Source organism: Coregonus lavaretus (assembly GCF_964263955.1).
Source record: "Coregonus lavaretus genome assembly, chromosome: 9".
Lineage (NCBI taxonomy): Eukaryota > Metazoa > Chordata > Actinopteri > Salmoniformes > Salmonidae > Coregonus > Coregonus lavaretus.
Window position 1 is genome coordinate 51,547,811 of NC_139996.1, and position 19,874 is coordinate 51,567,684.

General features: G+C 44.2%; 1 protein-coding gene across 1 annotated transcript in view; it reads left to right on the forward strand.

The window, feature by feature from the left end:
• Window positions 1–16,227: 16,227 nt before the first annotated feature.
• The window catches only part of oaz2a (ornithine decarboxylase antizyme 2a), a gene marked incomplete at its 5' end in the record, with an annotated part of 80,119 nt that continues 76,472 nt past the window's right edge, over window positions 16,228–19,874 (forward strand). Inside the window, 1 exon segment of the mRNA XM_084169330.1 lies at window positions 16,228–16,430. Within this exon segment, the coding sequence (XP_084025456.1) occupies window positions 16,228–16,430 (203 nt within the window).

Genomic DNA, 19,874 nt, shown 5'->3' on the forward strand with positions numbered 1-19,874 from the left:
CTCAGGAAAGGTGTGAGTACTCCATCATCATCGTTTTCCGCCAAACTGTTCCTGGTTCCCATTTCACAGGTTGGCTGTCCCTAGTGTTGTTTCTACCGCTCTAGAGGATTCCGGTGCAACGGGGAACTTCATCGATTAGGCCCTCGTCTCCTCCATGAATATCTCCTCGTACCCACTCTCCTCTCCTCTTCCAGTCCTTGCCCTGGATAATCCCAGTGGCATCCGGCATTATCACCCACATCATAGCACCGCTCACCTTCACATGGGATCCATGCACCAGGAGAGCTTTCCCTTCCTCATCATCACTGCACCAGTGCACAAAGTCATCCTCGGTGCCTCCCGTGGCTCCAACGTCATGATCCCACCATCTCCTGGTCGAGGATGGAAATCACCGACTGGTCACCCGGATGACCTGCTTTCCCTTGCTCTGCGCCACGCACCCAGGTCTACCCTCCGTCGGTGGATGAGACTGAGGCCATGGAGGAGTACATCCAGGAGACTTTCCAGCAGGGTTTTGTCCGCTCATCCACCTCTCCTGCATCGGCAGGCTTCTTCTTCGTGACCAAGAAGGATGGGGGTATACGTCCCTGCATCGATTACAGCGGTCTCAATTTCATTACCTCTAAGTACCGTTACCCCCTTCCGTTGGTACCGGCCGCCATTGAACAGCTCTGGTGGGCCCGTTTTTTTACGAAGCTGGATCTGCGGAGTGCCTACAATCTTATCTGCCTCCAAGAGGGGGATGAGTGGAAAACGGCCTTCAGCACGATGTCTGGGCACTATGAGTACTTGGTGATGCCTTATGGACTTTCCAGTGCTTCATCAGTGTTTCAGGCGTTCAGGGACATGATCGGGCGCCAGGTGGTCGTGTATATCGATGACATCCGGGTCTACTCAGCCACCTTGGAAGAGCACATCCCTCACGTTCGAGTAGTCCTGAGACGTCTCCTGGAGAACCGCCTTTATGTTAAAGCAGAGAAGTGTCAGTTCCATCAGGTCGAGGTCGCCTTGGGCTACCGGATCAGCCCGCAGGGGATGAGCATGGATGAAAGGAAGGTTGAAGCAGTCAGGTCATGGCCAGTCCCAACCACCATAAAGGGGCTCCAACGGTTTCTGGGGTTTGCCAACTTCTACTGCCGCTTCATTATTAACTTCAGCTCCATCGCCTCTCCCCTCACCTCAAGGGTGGTAAGGGTCATAAGTTGGTGTGGAGTCCTGCAGCGGATGAAGCTTTCTACCTACTGAGGGGGCGTTTCACCTCTGACTCGTTGCTGAGACACCCAGAACTTACGCTGAACTTCGTGAGGAGGTGTACGCCTCGGAAGTGGTCGGCGGAGATCCTGGACCCCAACATCATCCGGGATTTCCATCTCTGCTGTCCTGACCGGCCTGCTCCTCGCCCTCGGTGCCGTCCTCCTGGCCGGCGTTGTCCTGCGGCTGGAGCCGCGGGTCAGGGGAGGGGTACTGTCACGTCTACTCCCGCTCCCTCTCTCCAGCGCTCAACGTCGCCGGTCTACTAACCACTGGCCCTGGCAACAATCATTACGCACGCCTGCTCCTTCTCATTATGCACACCTGCTCCCCATCGTACACATGTTCATCATTATCTCCTTGATTACTCCCCCTTTATTTAGCCCTCAGTAGACAGCATTCACTAGGTAGTATTGTTTTCTCTCACGTTATGTACGCTTCTCATGTTATGTTCGTCTGCATTTATTCTTTATTAAACTCATCTTCTGCACCCGCTTCCCAACTCCCGGCATATTACGTTACATAAAGGCGAAATTGATATTGCGTGCCCAGCGGAGAATAAGAGATGAGGGGCGGCATCTGGAACACACTGACATATAGCCTAATAAGCAGCTCATTCTAAAACACTGAGAAATATAGGAAGTTAATCAATTACAAATTACATGACCCTCCCCTGGACTAGATTTAAAAAACATACTAAACCCTCCCCTTGACTGAAATTGATAAAAAGCATAACCCTCCCCCATTTTCCTCCAGGTAATCATTCTGTAAGTTTTGATCCGTCGAAAGGCCTATATTTGAAACATCTCCATCTCCTAACAGCATTTACCTGCCGGATTCAGTAGCTTGAAAACACCCACAAATCTTGAAAACCCCAGTGGATTTCCGTCTAAAGTTTAGTAAAAAAAACTCAAAGATAATAGTTTCAGTATAGTTTTAGTTTTTCAAACAGGTTTATTAATTAGTCAGTTTACTAAATAGATTTTTCAAGATTAGTTTTCGTTTTTAGTTTAAGTTTACTATAATAACCTTGGTTCAAAAGGTGGAACTAAACGAGCATTTCTGCACAAGGACAGGAATTAGGTAGAAATAGTAGCAGCAACTTCCTCTGGAGGGGTCCTTTTAAAAGGTACATTTTGCAGTGTTCGACTTTTGCCGCAATGTCGACACTGGTGGTAGTGAGAGTAATTGCATGCTTGCACTTGAACATACTTTATCTCGTGCCCCATACTACAAACGTGCTAGACTGACAGGGCTATCTGACGGAGTGCCTGCTCGGAATTGCATTGACTTGCTGTTGACGGTCCCGGAGGAAAATGTTTGGAGTCTCGTGGAGCAGAATTGATAGCAGCAAAAAACAAACCTATTTCTACAGTAAAATTTAATCTCGACATGTTGTATCACTGCTAGGTCTCTGACCTCCTCCCTATAGGCTGTCTCATCGTTGTCTGTGATCAGGCCTACCACCGTTGTGTTGTCAGCAAACGTAATGATGGTGTTGGAGTTGTGCTTGGCCACGCAGTCGTGGGTGAACAGGGAGTACAGGAGGGGACTAAGCACGCACCCCTAAGGGGCCCCCGTGTTGAGGATCAGCGTGGCAGGTGTGTTGTTGCCTACCCTTACCACCTGGGGGCGGCCCGTCAGGAAGTCCAGGATCCAGTTGCAGAGGGAGGTGTTTAGTCCCAGGGTCCTTGTCTTAGTTATGAGCTTTGAGGGCACTATGGTGTTGAATGCTGAGCTGTAGTCAATGAACAGCATTCTCACGTAGGCGTTCCTTTTGTCCAGGTGGAAAAGGGCAGTGTGGAGTTCGATAGAGATTGCGTCATCTGTGGATCTGTTGGGGCGGTATGCAAATTGTAGTGGGTCTAGGGTTTCTGGGATGATGGTGTTGATGTGAGCCATGACCAGCCTTTCAAAGCACTTCATGGCTACAGACATGAGAGCTACGGGTCGGTAGTCATTTAGGCAGGTTACCTTGGCGTTCTTGGGCACAGGGACTATGGTGGTCTGCTTGAAACATGTAGGTATTACAGACTGTCAGGGAAAGGTTGAAAATGTCAGTGAAGACACTTGCAGTTGGTCAGCGCATGCTCTGAGAACACATCAGTGGAGGCTGCTGAATGGAGGACCGCTCATAGTAATGGCTGGAACGGCGCAAATGGAATGGCATTAAATACATAGAAACCCTGTGTTTGATACCATTCCACCTATTCCTCTCCAGTCATTACCATGAGCCAATCCTCACCAATTAATATGCCACCAACCTCCTGTGGTACACATCCTGGTAATCCGTCTGGCCCTGCGGCCTTGAGAATGTTGACCTGTTTAAAGGTATTACTCACATCGGCTACGGATAGTGTGACCACACAGTCGTCCGGAACAGCTGGTGCTCTCATGCATGCTTCAGTGTTTCTTGCCTCGAAGCGTGCAAATAAGTAATTTAGCTCGTCTGGTAGGCTCGTGTCACTGAGCAGCTCGCAGCTGGGCTTCCCTTTGTAATCCATAATAGTTTGCAAGCCCTGCCACATCCTACGAGCGTCAGAGCCGGTATAGTAGGATTAAATGGTCATATTGTTTTGACGCTTTGCCTGTTTTATGGTTCATCGGAAAGCATAGCAGGATTTCTTATAAGCATTCTGATTAGTGTTCCGCTCATTGAAAGCAGCAGCTCTAGCCTTTAGCTCAGTGTGGATGTTGCCTGTAATCCATGGTTTCTGGTTGGGACATGTACAGTTGAAGTCGGAAGTTTACATACACTTAGGTTGGAGTCATTAAAACTCGTTTTTCAACCACTCCACAAATTTCTTGTTAACAAACTATAGTTTTGGGAAGTCGGTTAGGACATCTACTTTGTGCATGACTCAAGTTATTTTTCCAACAATTGTTTACAGACAGATTATTTCACTTATAATTCACTGTATCACAATTCCAGTGGGTCAGCAATTTACATACACTAAATTGACTGTGCCTTTAAAGAGCTTGGAAAATTCCAGAAAATGATGTCATGGCTTTATAAGCTTCTGATAGGCTAATTGACATAATTTGAGTCAATTGGAGGTGTACCTGTGGATGTATTTCAAGGCCTACCTTCAAACTCAGTGCCTCTTTGCATGACATCATGGGAAAATCAAAAGAAATCAGCCAAGACCTCAGAAAAAACATTGTAGACCTCCACAAGTCTGGTTCATCCTTCGGAGCAATTTCCAAACTCCTGAAGGTACCACGTTCATTTGTACAAACAATAGTACGCAAGTATAAACACCATGCGACCACGCAGCCATCAAAACGCTCAGGAAGGAGACGCATTCTGTCTCCTAGAGATGAACGTACTTTGGTGCGAAAAGTGCAAATCAATCCCAGAACAACAGTAAAGGACCTTGTGAAGATGCTGGAGGAAACAGGTACAAAATTATCTATATCCACAGTAAAACGAGTCCTATATCGACATAACCTGAAAGGCTGCTCAACAAGGAAGAAACCACTGCTCCAAAACCGCCATAAAAAAGCCAGACTACGGTTTGAAACTGCACATGGGGACAAAGATCATACTTTTTGGAGAAATGTCCTCTGGTCTGATGAAACAAAATTATAACTGTTTGGCCATAATGACCATCGTTATATTTGGGGGTTGCTTGCAAGCCGAAGAACACCATCCCAACCGTGAAGCACGGGGGTGGCAGCATCATGCTGTGGGGGTGCTTTGCTGCAGGAGAGACTGGTGCACTTCATAAAATAGATGGCATCATGAGGAAGGAAGATTATGTGGATATATTGAAGCAACATCTCAAGACATCAGTCAGGAAGTTAAAGCTTGGTCGCAAATGGGTCTTCCAAATGGACAATGACCCCCAGCATACTTCCAAAGTTGTGGCAAAATGGCTTAAGGACAACAAAGTCAAGGTATTGGAGTGGCCATCACAAAGCCCTGACCTCAATCCTATAGAAAGTTTGTGGGCAGAACTGAAAAAGTGTGTGCGAGCAAGGAGGCCTACAAACCTGACTCAGTTACACCAGCTCTGTCAGGAGGAATGGGCCAAAATTCACCCAACTTATTGTGAGAAGCTTGTGGAAGGCTATCCGAAAACTTTGACCCAAGTTAAACAATTTAAAGGCAATGCTACCAATACTAATTGAGTGTATGTAAACTTCTGACCCACTGGGAATGTGATGAAAGAAATAAAAGCTTAAATAAACAATTCTCTCTATTATTCTGACATTTCACATTCTTAACATAAAGTGGTGATCCTAACTGACCTAAGACAGGGAATCTTTACTAGGATTAAAATGTCAGGAATTGTGAAAAACTGAGTTTAAATGTATTTGGCTAAAATGTATGTAAACTTCCGACTTCAACTGTATGTACGGTCACTGTGGGGACGACGTCATCTATGCACTTATTGATGAAGCCGGTGACTGATGTGATATACTCCTCAATGCCATCGGATGAGTCCCGTAACATATTCCAGTCTGTGCTAGGAAAACACTCCTGTAGCTTAGCATCTGCATTATCTGACCACATCCGTATTGAACAAATCACTGGTACTTCCTGCTTTAGTTTTTGCTTGTAAGCAGGAATCATGAGGATATAATTATGGTCAGATGGAGGGCGAGGGAGAGCTTTGTACGCGTCTCTGTGTGTGGAGTAAAGGCGGTCTAGAGCTTTTTTTTTTCTCTGGTTGCACATGTGACATGTTGGTAGAAATTAGGTAAAATGGATTTAAGTTTTCCTGCATTAAAGTCCCCGGCCACTAGGAGCGCCGCTTCTGGATGAGCATTTTCTTGTTTGCTTATGGCCTTATACAGCTCGTTGAGTGCGGTCTTAATTCCAGCATCAGTTTGTGGTGGTAAATAGACAGCTATGAAAAATATAGATGAAAACTCTCTTGGTAAATGGTGTGGTCTACAGCTTATCATGAGGTACTCTACCTCAGGCTAGCAAAACCTCGAGACTTCCTTAATATTAGAGATCGCGCACCAGCTGTTATTGACAAATAGACACAGACCACCACCCCTCGTCTTACCGGAGGTAGCTGTTCTGTCTTGCCGATGCACGGAAACTCAGCCAACTGTATATTATCCATGTCGTCGTTCAGCCACGTCTCGGTGAAACATAAGATATTACAGTTTTTATCATCCCATTGGTAGGATAGTCTCGAACGGAGCTCATCCAGTTTATTCTCCAATGATTGCACGTTGGCCAATAGGACGGATGGTAGAGGCGAGTTACCCACTCGCCGATGAATTCTCACAAGGCACCCGGATCTGCGGCCCCTGTATCGATATCTCCTCTTCATGCGAATGATGGGGATTTGGGCCTGGTCTGGGAGCAGCAGTAAGTTTAATGCATCCTACTCATTAAATAAAAACTCTTTGTCCAGTTCGAGGTGAATCATTTCTGTTCTGATATCCAGAAGCTCTTTTCGGTCATAAGAGATGGTGGCAGAAACATTATGTACAAAATAAGTTTCAAACAATGTGAAAAAAACACACAAAATAGCACAATTCGTTAGGAGCCCGTAAAACGGCAGCCATCCCCTCCGGCGCCATTATTTCTAAAATAACTCTGAGTGACATTTATGTTGTGCAATGTGGCAGTAGTTCTCCTACATTCATTTACATTTACATTTACGTCATTTAGCAGACGCTCTTATCCAGAGCGACTTACAAATTGGTGCATTCACCCTATAGCCAGTGGGTTAACCACTTTACAATTTTTTATTTTTTATTATTATTATTTTTTTTTGGGGGGGGGGGGGGGGGGTAGAAGGATTACTTTATCCTATCCCAGGTATTCCTTAAAGAGGTGGGGTTTCAAATGTCTCCGGAAGGTGGTGAGTGACTCCGCTGTCCTGGCGTCGTGAGGGAGCTTGTTCCACCATTGGGGTGCCAGAGCAGCGAACAGTTTTGACTGGGCTGAGCGGGAACTATGAATGCTCAATTCATAGTAATATAATATTACACCCAATAGCTGAGACTTACAGAATTTCGAGTTCTGCATGGCTGATCTGTGGTGGTTATAATTCAACACTACCAGAAATAAGGTCCCAGCCTTTGCACCTGAGGATAGAAGGCAAACACAAACAAACACTTAGCTACTTGCATATCCAACATGGGAATGTGATTCTGGAATAAATGAAAAACTGATAAAAAAATTACTACAGCGATCGCCTCTTCATACATCAACACTTGCTATTCATGGTTGCACATTTCGTCATAATAAACGTTATTTTGAAGACTGATGCCCGACTGAACAGTCTGTAACATATCTCTAAAGTACATTTGACCATATCATAATGATGGTGAAGTTGTTTCCTATGAGTTATTAGCCTATTTTAGCAATGTCATTGTATTTCCAGGCCACTATAATGTAATTTAGACAAAACAGTCATTAGCCCAACTTGACCTTCAGGCATCACTATGGCTCAGGCTAAATATAAAATGCTGAAGCTAGCTAGCTAAATACAGTACATTGCATGGGCCGAAATTGACCTATGAAGATATGATTTGTAAACAATTACACCACAGACTCTGCATAGCGAATTAATGTAGTGCTTAGCAAAGTAAATAAAGCTATCCCAACAGCAGAGCTTTCTTTTCAGCACCATGGAGTGAATCCTTACCACCGCTACACTGGCTATCAGCGGAGCCTTGTTTGGCAGTGAAACAGTTCATTCAGCCTCATTTACTGCCTTTTTTAAAAACATAGCTGATATGGCTGACTTGCTTAAACAAATGTGATTTCTACTGACAATTGAGATGTACAAACTATGGCATAAGGGAACGACGAGCTGATAAGAGGCAATCCGTAATTTCGATTAAGACATTAATGAGTTAGCTAGGACGGATGTAGTCAATAGAACTATTTGTTCAGCACTTGTAAATGTACAGCAACAGAATTCAGAACATGGGCCATTCTTACAGTATTCTCTCTGTACACCAAGTCAGAACCGTAGGATAAATAAAGGGGGCATGTAAGCAGACAATGAAAGCTCTTACAATATTCGATGATTACATTTCTCTAAAACAGGCTATAGGCTACATGTGCACCACCAAGTCAGAACAGTAGGCTAAGTTATGAGGGGGAAAGGGACCAAATTATTAGGGTGAGGCACATGGGCTACAACAGCTTACTACACAACATACACTTAGTATTACTTTCTTAGCTACAGTATACATATCTCCCTGGCATATTACATCATTTATGCAGCAGCATACAATACATTTTTGGACTCACCATGTGGCGGTCCTTCTTGTGGGCACATTTTGTCATCAAACTTTATCATCAAAGTCTGGTATTCTCTGGATTTATGGTGCTTTCAAGACAACTGGGAACTCTGGGGAAAAAAACAAGGTTGAATCATGACGTCAGTCATATTATATCTATATCTAGAAAGAGGCCCGAGTTCCTGACTTGGAATTCAAGGTTGATCACCATTCAAAACATATTTTCCCAGTCGGAGCTCGTTTTTTTTTCGAGTTCCCAGTTGTCTTGAACTCACTGAAGTCTGAGATTTCCCAGTTCCAAGTTTCCAGTTGTTTTGAATACGGCAGAAGCCATGCTGGATTGACAGCATGGCCAATGTATTCAACCTTTTCTGGCCCATGGTGTGTTGCGAGTGAATGTTTATCCTTTTAAGTTTGGAAAAGAGACCCTTAAACCCAGACTTGGACCACACACCCTCTCCACTAAATAGCAGCAGGTTAGTGATTGTTTTGCAAATCTTGCAGTTAGCCATTGATTCCTTCCAAACCCCTCATTGTTGAATTTGCGATTTCCAACTTGTTGTGTAATGTTTATGTCCAATGGCCAATGAGCACTGATACGTTTTATCTATAATTTATCTTCATTTGACAAGGATTGACAAGGATTTGCCAGTAGGTTGTCGACTTGATTCATGATGATGACTGCTTGTCTAACTTGCTATTTAAGATTTTGAAAGGATGATGTTGACATGACCAGTCCAATCAAAGCTACGGTAGATATAACGTGATTTTACGTCATTTTATCTGTGGCCGATGACCTTAAGTCTTTTTGGACGGGCACTTCTAATGTAAATTTATGGCAGCACCCAAGGGGCTTGACTTTTCGAGCACTCCCCGTAGATTTTACGATGACGTAGTGTCCACGAGTGACAGAACACTAGAGAACTTTACCAACCCCTACGCTCCGTATTTTCCGCTGGCTGCCCCACCACCACAGAAAGCACTGAGCTAGGCTGAAACACCTGCATTTTGGAGCTGCCTTACTCAAGAAAGCAAAAAAGAGACCATGTTTGTATGTGGCTTTATTAACTCAATGAGAGAATGCCAAGAGTGTGCAAAGCTGTAATCAAGGCAAAGGGTGGCTACTTTGAAGAATCTAAAATATTAAATTTATTTTGATTTGTTTAACACTTGTTTGGTTACTACATGATTCCATATGTCTTATTTCATAGTTTTGATGTCGTCACTATTATTCTACAATGTAGAAAATATAAAAAATAAAGAAAAACCCTGGAATGAGTAGGTGTGTCTAAACTTTTGACTGGTACATATATTTATATATATATTTTGCTAAACAGGTCGGGCTCAAAACAGGCTCTGCCCTACCTGCCCTGAATGACGGGTCGCCACTGTCAAACTTGGCCAACAAACTTGACAGAGGGCCTAGACACATTTTTCAAAGCTCAAGTCTGCAGTGTCATGGAGTACACCTCTTTGTGCTGGATGAACGCCTCAAACCATTGATTTTGCCAATTGGATGTACTGATGTATGATATGGCTATTGTTCTTCCAATAAAAACGAAATTAAAAAAAACAGGCTATGCTCGAGCGTTCAGTCTGGTTTAGGCTAAGGATTTGTGCTCCTACACTGATTAGTTATTTTAGTCTGGTTTAACCAGGCTAACAAATCCCCCCTTCAATACAAACAACAGGCCCATATGCTGCACCAAAGCAGAAAGGCAGGCAGGCAGGCAGTCACTCACTGCTGCTCTATTTAGGAGGCCGATGAATTCACTGGGCAGAACTAACACTGCAAAGCCAGTCAGCAGAACTAATCTCATAAAAAATGAAAAGGGTCACTACGAAGCATGGAGCGAGGACGCTGTGCCTCCCCAGGATCCCAAGGGTCCCACAGAGAACAGGCAAGCAGCTCCCCCCTCTCTAACTTAGAACAAGCTTTTGGGTGGTTGAATGTGTTGTGAGAGTTGGGCACCGTAACCACTATTTTCTTTATACACAGAGCTTCAACAGGGAGTCTTAGAAATCCATTGACTTGTTGACATGTTGCTTAATTAACATATAATGGAGTAAGGCTTAGTCCTCATCCAATACCAGATAACCAAAGTCGGGAAAAGGATTCTGGGAGGTGTTTGAGTCATTTCAGGGACATTCTTCTAAACGTCTGCCTCTTCAGTGTTTTGCTGCATTTCTGTATTGCTTAATGTAGCCTGATGAACTATGAGAAGGTACCAGTCAAAGTTTTGTACACTGACATGCACCAACCTGACCACCCTCTACATCAGGGGTGTCAAACTCATTCCACGGAGGGCCGAGTATCTGCAGGTTTTTGTTTTTTCCTTTCAATTAAGACCTAGACCAGGTGAGGGGAGTTCCTTACTAATTAGTGACCTTACTTCATTGATCAAGTACAAGGGTTGAGCGAAAATCCGCAGACACTCGGCCCTCCTTGGAATGAGTTTGACACGTGCTCTACATGATCTCCTACCACAGAGAAGTGGAGACAGTATTGGCTGATTCCTCCGTAACCAGAACCAACGGTCCAAGATCAACGAAAGGACAAATAGGTTTACAAATTCTACCATAGCCACTACCATCAGACTTTTTAATAACCAAATGTGCCTTTTTAAACTGTAATTATCGTAAGCTTGGACTATTTTAATTGATAAGCATCTGCAAATCTTAAAGTGTGACTTTACTGTAATTTCTCTAATAACTGTATGTAGTTTTTCCCGACCCACCAGCATTGACTGTAACCAGCACAATATGGGAGATTAAAAGACATCCAGTTCAGCCTTTTTTGATCGAGAGGCCTGGAGTTACAGGGAAACCTGGGCTGCCTCGATACGTTAAAAAAGTAAGACACCATTGAACTGTCTCCCTCCAGCAGAGTTTTACAGACAGAGGCAGAGTTGTCCAAATACATTAAAAAGTAAGACTAAATTGAACTTTCATTTCCTGTTTGCGTTGACGGAAGTGGTGTGATTTACACAAGGGACATCCCGTCGATCAGATGGGACGGTAGAGGAAGATCTTATTTATCCCTGTGGCCTCGCAGGAAAGTCCTGCTGCTTCTCTCCCCCTCTGTTTACAAGACGTCCTCCCGCTCCTCTCCCTCCGTGTGGAGACTGGAGACCCTCACAGCCTCACTAAGCCACAGGCTGCATCCCAAATGGCATCCTACATAGTGCACAACCTTTGACGAGCGCCCCATGGGCCCTGGTAAAAATGTAGTGCACTATATTGGGAATAGGGTGGCATTTGGGACACATCTACGGTCATGTGCAAAGAGAGAGAAAAAACAGACTCACTGCCAAATCCCCTTCATTTCTCTGTCTTCATTTTGATCTCATTGTCCTTCCTTTCTCCATGTTTTCTACCAAAACCCAGTGAGATCTGCCAGGATAGTGCTATACCTAGAATCTCATGATCTAATAAGCCAATTAAAGATTTATAGGGAGGAAAGTTCAGTGGTTTTCAGCAGAGTAAAGTGAGGGAAAAGGTAGGAGTGCATACAGTATTATACAAAATAAATATTCCACCTATTCCTATGCCATAATAAGGTAAACAGACTGGGTGTGTGTCCCAAATGGCACCCTATTCCCTATGTAGTGCACTTTTGACCAGGGCCCAATGAAATTGCACATTAGATGACGCATTCTCAGTATGTACTGTATGAGCCTAGTATGTTGATATTGCTAACCGCATATGTTTTTACGAAACTGTATGTTGTAAATAGTATGTGGTACGATTAATACACAGGATGTAGTTTTAGTAAGTAGTAGGCAAGACAGATTTCGGACACGGCCTCTGTTTTCCCTATATCTGGTCAAAAGTAGTGAAAAAACAGGGTGTAATTTGGGACCCAGCCTGGGAGACCTGTGAGGCAGGATAGGGTAAATTCGAATGGTAACATAATGGTAGACTAGCCCGGCCTACTGAAACAGATTGAATCAAACCATTCCACTCCTATTTCTTTGTAAGGCATTTATTTACTTTAGGTGGTATTGGTAGTTATCGTTAACTGCTAGGCAACACATTTAAGAATAAGTACCTCAGTTAATTAGATAATAGCCTGTTGGAAATCAGCCATATATTTTACTCGCAATCAGGAATTACGTGTGGGCAGTGGAGAGCGGAAGTTTGAATTTGACCAACTGACTGTATGAGAAACTTGAATGAATCTGAAATCCATCCAGTATTATTTGAGGCTTTTCAGTTCGATGACAAATTCATCAAAATGTTGTTTGATCTGTTTGCTTCCTATCAAATGAGGATTTCTATGTAGTGCATACATCTGTGCCCATACAATACAAACAATAGTGGAACAATATGGCTGGCACACATGGGAATCAGACAAATGACATGAAGCATGCAACATCCATCTCCTTCCACCTCTGTCACTGTGGACCAGGGGGTCAAACAAGCTTGAACAGAGATGAAATTCCCATCAGCCGCAGTGAGTGGAACTTGGCTTTCCCTGGCAACAGAGACCAAGCTCATGCTTGGACAAGCACTTAGGAGCCATTTTGTTTAATCTTCACTCCCTTTTGTTTTCTGAACCTTTCAACAGAGAATGCAGTATCGTTTCTCCCCAACACTTATTTCTAAATTGTGCATCACTGGTCTTAAATACAAAATCCTATTGACGGTGTAAAAGAATGGCTTAAAAATTCACAAAATTGCATGTTCTTACCTCATAGGTGGAGCAATTTTACATTTTTGTCATTTAGCAGACGCTCTTATCCAGAGCGACTTACAGTTAGTGAGTGCATACATTGTTTTTTTATTTTTCATACTGGCCCCCCGTGGGAATCGAACCCACAACCCTGGCATTGCAAATGCCATGCTCTACCAACTGAGCTACATCCCTGCCAGCAATTCCCTCCCCTACCCTGGACGAATTGTGCGCCGCCCCATGGGTCTCCCGGTCACGGCCGGCTACGACAGAGCCTGGATTCGAACCAGGATCTCTAGTGGCACAGCTAGCATTGCGATGCAGTGCCTTAGACCACTGCGCCACTCGGGAGTAAAGGGGTGTATACTGTACATTTCACTGTGTGTGTGTGTGTGTGTGTGTTTGTGCCTGCGTGTGCATGCATGCACGCACGTGTATGCATCTGTGTATGCGTATACATGTGGTTTTCGGGGGGGGGCTGTAAAAGGTGGAGAAACAGGGGTGTAAAATGTCCAGAGTTCTAAAGTGAAGTGCATTACACACAGGGCCTCCCATGAGGCCTGTCGCATTACACGGCCGCCCATCGCCTCTCATCAGGGCCAGCTTGGCTGAGGCCTACTTAGCAGTGTGAATATTTCATGGCCTCTTCTCCCCCGCCTATACCCCCCTGTCACTTTCTGTTTGGAGGTACAGCTGTGGGCCGCCCTGCCTCCACCCCAACTCAGCCCCACAGCCCATGCATTATTCAGGACCCTTTCCACATCTCCTCACGTCTCTCTCCATCCCACCCTCCCACACTCCGTTGTCCACCCTCTCCCTACTTTCTTCACTCTCTACCCTCTCTGATTCTAAAAACAGGTGAAAGGCAGGCTCTCTGGGCTGTACAGAGGATGAGGAGGATGAAGAGGAGGGAAGGAAAGAAGGAGGAAGAAGAAGAGGAGGAAGAGGGCAATGACAGCACAGTCTTTACAGGTCTCCTTCTCACCTGCCATCTCCCTTTCTATACTTCTGCTCCCTTACTCTATTTAGGGTTATATTTGTTTCCTCTGAGTTGAAGTTAACATAGATGATGAAAGATGAGATGAGATGATGAAAGGCCTTGTAAATCCCTTCATGTCTGTACCTCTCTCTCACTTTCCTGCTCTCTACTTTCACATTTGAAAATGGGGTGGCCAAACAGAAGAGGAGGAGGAGGAGGAGGAGGAGGAGGAGGAGGAGGAGGAGGAGGAGGAGGAAGAGACCAGGGCAAAAAGGATGATATGTTTCGACTGAAATCAACTGTCAAACAAGATGGGGATTTCTTTCTATTCAGTGGAATCTATGTAAATGGAAATCGTCCCAGTTGTTGTTGGGCCTTCAGGAACTTCGAAATACCTATTCTGTATAATATATTCTGGTATAATATACACATAATATTATATACTGCATTTGTATCATCCCAACCCACAGTCATTGCGATTCTGTTCCAAAACAAAGCCGTTTTGACAGTATTTTTAAGTCCTTCCACTGTGTTGACTCTGACCTTCAGCCTCTTTGGAAAATCATTGACAACACCTTTCTGCTCCAGTTGTACATTGACACTTGGGTTACACAAGAAAAATTACACTGCATTAGCGGGGGAAAGTCAATAAGACCAGGGCCCCGGCCCGTATTTACAAAGCGTCTCAGAGTAGGAATGCTGATCTAGGATTAGTTTGGTCTTTTAGATTATGATGAATAAGACTATATGGTATATGGGAGTGGGGGGGGGGGGGGGTGATCCTAGATCAGCACTCATACTCTAAGACACTTTATGGATACTGGCCCTGAGTTTGCAAACCGGGAGGGCTCCAATGAGAAGAGAGAAAAGTAGAGAGAGAGAGAGAAAGAGAAAAGCACTCCTCTACAGAGTCCCTTCATTTGCAGCAAATAGCGGAAGTGGCTGCTTCTCTGAGTGGAATTCCACTTGTTACTCATCAACTGCCCTTACATGAAGACAGGGCGTCACATACCAGTCATATGCCATTAGATTTTCAGCTCTCTGTAGGTAATATCCCCGCTAGCTCATTTGGTTTCTTGGAAGTTGTGGGAACGTATGTTTTTGGTTTCACATTGGTTGTCGAAACAAAGCCGTAAGTTTCCTGACCGGTAAAACATATTATTTTTTTTAAACATTCTTAGAACAGAAGTGAACATTTCACCTGTTCTGGGTTCCATGGAGGTTCTGAGAAGGTTTTACTCTGGTTCCTTGAAAGTTTTTGTGGGAGGTTTTAATAAAGATCTGAGAACAGAAATTATAGGTTATTTTAAGGTAATTAAATAACATTCTGAGAACATTCTCTAAATGTTGTAAAAGTTTTGTTATGGTTATTATAGAATGTTTTCTTAACACTCTAAGAACTAAATTTATAATATACCCACCTGCTTCAAGATGTCCACTATCATCCCCATGCCCAAAAAAGGGAAAGTAACTGAATTGAATGACTGCCGACCAGTAGCACTCCCTTCCGTCATCACGAAGTGCTTCGAGAAGCTAGTCAAAGACCATATCACCTCCTCGACACACTCAACCCTCTCCAATTCGCCTACTGCCCTGACAGATCCACAGACGGCGCAATTGCCATTGCACTGCACACTGCCATTATCCACCTGGACAAAAGCAATGCATATGTGAGGATGCTGTTCATCGACTACAGCTCGGCCTTCAATACCATAGTGCCCTATAATCTCATTACAAAGCTCACGGCCCTGGGTCTGAACTCCTCTCTATGCAACTGGGTCCTGGACTTCCTGACGGGCTCCCCCAGGTGGTGAAGGTAGGCAACATTACCTCCTCGACACTGATTCTCAACACGGGGGCCCCACAAGGGTGCATCCTCAGTCCCCTCCTGTATTCCCTGTATACCCATGACTGTGTGGCCTCACACAGTTCCAACTCCATCTTCAAGTTCTCTGACGACACGACAGTAGTAGGCCTGATTGCCAACAACGACGAGACAGCCTCCAGGGAGGAGGTAGGCACTCTGACGGCGTGGTGCCAGGTAAACAACCTATCCCTCAACATCAACAAAACAAAGGAGCTGATTGTGGACTTAAGGATGATCCAGGCTGGACACGCCCCCATCCTCATCAACGGGGCCGCCGTGGAGACGGTCAATAACTTCAAATTTGTCTGCGTACACATCTCAGAGAAGCTGAAATGGTCCAACCACACGTACACAGTGGTGAAGAAGGCACGACAGCGACTCTTCAACCTCAGGATGCTAAAGAGATTTGGCCTGTCCCAGAGGGCCCTCACAGTGTTCTACAGGAGCACCATTGAGAGCATACTGTCGTGCTGCATCACAGCCTGGTATGGCAACTCCACCACCGCAAGGTGCTTCAGAGGGTGATACGCACAGCCGAACGCACCATTGGGTGCACACGGCCTGTCCTCCAGGACACCTGCAACACCAGGTGTCGCAGGAAGGCCAAGAAAATCATCAGGGACCCCAGCCACCCGAGCCAGGCCCTGTTCTCCCCGCTTTCATCACTCAGACGCGGGCAGTACAGGAGCATCGTGGCAAAAACTGGAAGACTGGTTCCTACGCCCAGTCCATCAGGCTGCTGAATAGCCATCAATAGTCGGCTACCCACTCCCCCCTGCTACTCCCCCTATGGACATGTTCCCCCCACCTGACTTTTACTCTGCCCACACCCCAACGACATTAATCACTGTTGCCGTTGTTAATATGTATATTATTATTTCCATCTTTGATTATTTTTATTGTATTATTTCACTTAGTAATTTAGTCTGACTACTGCTCCCCCTATGGTCATTCCCCCCCACCCCCTCAGTCTTTACTCTGCCTCCACCCAAATGGACATTTATTTATTCATCACTGCTACAGTTATGATGGATATAGTGCTATATCTATTTCTATTGATGTTGTTTTTTATTACAATTGTCATTGTTTTATTTCTTTCACTTAGTTCACTGGTTCCTCATAAGGTTTCTTCCAAGGTTCCTGCCTTTCTAGAGAGTTTTTCCTAGCCACTGCGCTTCTACATCTGCATTGCTTGCTCTTTTGGGGTTTTAGGCCGGGTATCTGTATAAGCACTTTGTGACAACTACTGATGTAAAAAGGGCTTTATTAAATAAATGTGATTGATTGATTAACAAGATAGCGGACAGAGAGAGTTTTGGTGATGCTGAAAATGGAATGTATATGTTTTTAAATAACATTCTTAGAACGTTCTCTGAACGTTATTAAAGTTTTCTTGTGTTTTTTATGAAACGTTTTCTTCGATGTTTTTGGAACATTCCCAGAATATTGCCAAGAATTGACATAAAAGAGAACCATACATTCTCTGAACGTTTTAAAAACATTGCTTAAGTCACACCATTTTTGAGAACGTTCCCAGAATGTAGTTAAAATATGACATTAAATAGAACTGCATGGGAACTTGTGTGGAATGCCCTGTGGAAGAACTGAAATTCCCACAGAAGAACATTGCTTCTTAACGTTCTCGGAAACATTACCAACAATTAAATTAAATGTAACCATGTTAGACATTTTAGGAAATGTTCCGGTAATGTTCTGGTATAGTATTTCAAATTTGCTTAATCATCATTGCAATCTTCATCCTCTTCATTCTGAAAGGCCATGCTAAAAAGCCAACAATTAGAGCGGTATTAGTAGTACATTGTACATTGGAGGGTGTACAATGCAGTAAGTTACTGGGTACCAGTGGAGGCTGCTGAGGGGAGGACGGCTCATAATAATGGCTGGAACTGAGCAACTGGAATGGCATCAAACCATGTGTTTGATGTATTTGATACCATTCCACTGATTCCGCTCCAGCCATTACCACGAGCCCGTTCTCCCCAATTAAGGTGCCACTGACCTCCTGTGCTGGGTACAGTACAGTGTATATTGAAAGTTGTGCCCCAGGATACTACGGATTCTGTGTGTGTGCTGCTCTCTAGTGGAGAACAGAGAAAATGCTTTGGGATGTCAATAAGAGCAATGGATGTGAAAGACTGCACAAAAGGACAACTCATGGGGAGTATCTCAATTGCATTTCCTTGATTCCTCATGTCCACTCTCCTCAACTCCTTCTCAAAACCCATTGGATGAGAAGGTCAAAGCATCCAATGGGTTTTGAGGAGGATGAGGGAGGACCGGGGGAATCAAGGAAATGCAATTGAGATTCTCCAGACGACTGGTGGGGATGAATATGATATACTTTTTTTGGCAGGGTATCACATGGATGTGTGTGACTGGGTTTAGCAAGCAGTGCAATGCAAAAGGGGCTTACAAACTAATAACTAATTTCAAAGCTTTTTTAAATGTTTTTTTTTATTTCACTATGATGTTCATTCTCACAAAAGATATGATAATGATGTAATATGAGGCAACCCCCCCCCCCAAATAATAAATATATATATATTGTTTTATTGTCACATACACCACATGTGCAGTGAAATGTGTTGTTTTACAGGGTCAGCCATAGTAGTACGGAACCCCTGGAGCAAATTAGGGTTAAGTGCCTTGCTCAAGGGAAGGCACATTGACAGATTTTTCAGCTTGTTGGCTTGGGTATTCCAACCAGCAACATTTGGGTTACTGTCTCCCGAGTGGCGCAGTGGTCTAAGGCGCTGCATCGCAGTGCTAGCTGTGCCACTAGAGATCCTGGTTTGAATCCAGGCTCTGTCGTAGCCGGCCGCGACCGGGAGACCCATGGGGTGGCGCACAATTGGCCCAGCGTCGTCCAGGGTAGGGGAGGGAATGGCCGGCAGGGATGTAGCTCAGTTGGTAGAGCATGGCGTTTGCAACGCCAGGGTTGTGGGTTTGATTCCCAAGGGGGGCCAGTATGAAAAATAAACTAACTGTAAGTCGCTCTGGATAAGAGCGTCTGCTAAATGACTAAAATGTAAATGGTCTAGGCTCTAACTGCTAGAATATTTGCAGCCCCAAATCCAACCTGGACTCAGGGGTAGACGTAACATAGTAAATGTAAATTCCAGAACACTCCAATTAGTATATGTTATGTTTCGTATGGTATGTATATTTACGAATTCCAATGTGTTGTGGCTAACCTTACCTAGGTGGTTAGTGCTAATGTTAGCTAGGCTAGGTATTAGGGTTGGGGTTAAGGTTAGGTGTTAGGTTAAAGGGTTAAGGTTAGGGGAAAGGTTAGAAAACATGCTAAGTAGTTGCAAAGTAGCTAAAAAGTAGTAAGTCGTTCCAAAGTTGCTAATTAGCTAAAATGCTAAAGTTGTCCGTGATAAGATGTGAACACACGACCTTTGGGTTGCTACACGTTCAACATTCACATTTTTGCCTTAAAATAGTGACTGCCTTTAAAAAGCAACAAATTCCTTTGAAACAAAATTGACTACAAAGTGTAAATAGGATCATTTTGGTCATAAAGTCAGTCTCGTCTAAAACGTAAAAGTTTGGAATATCCATGCGTCACAACCGGTAAACGAAGGTTGGGTTTTGATTTGACGTTGTCCATTTGCCCACTAACATGGGGTGAACAGCTGCAGTGATTGCTCTCTATCCAATAGCATAGACAGTGCAACTAAAACATCCTCTGCAAAAACGTCAAAATTAATTACAGATTTCGTGAGTTATCTTAGATTCATTCTGGGGATTTTGAGGAAGTGAAATGGGGGTCACAAATATTACTAACCAAACGCAGAATCAGTCAGGAAACACACCTCCAAGGCTGAAATCTTGTTTATCTAAAGAGCAAC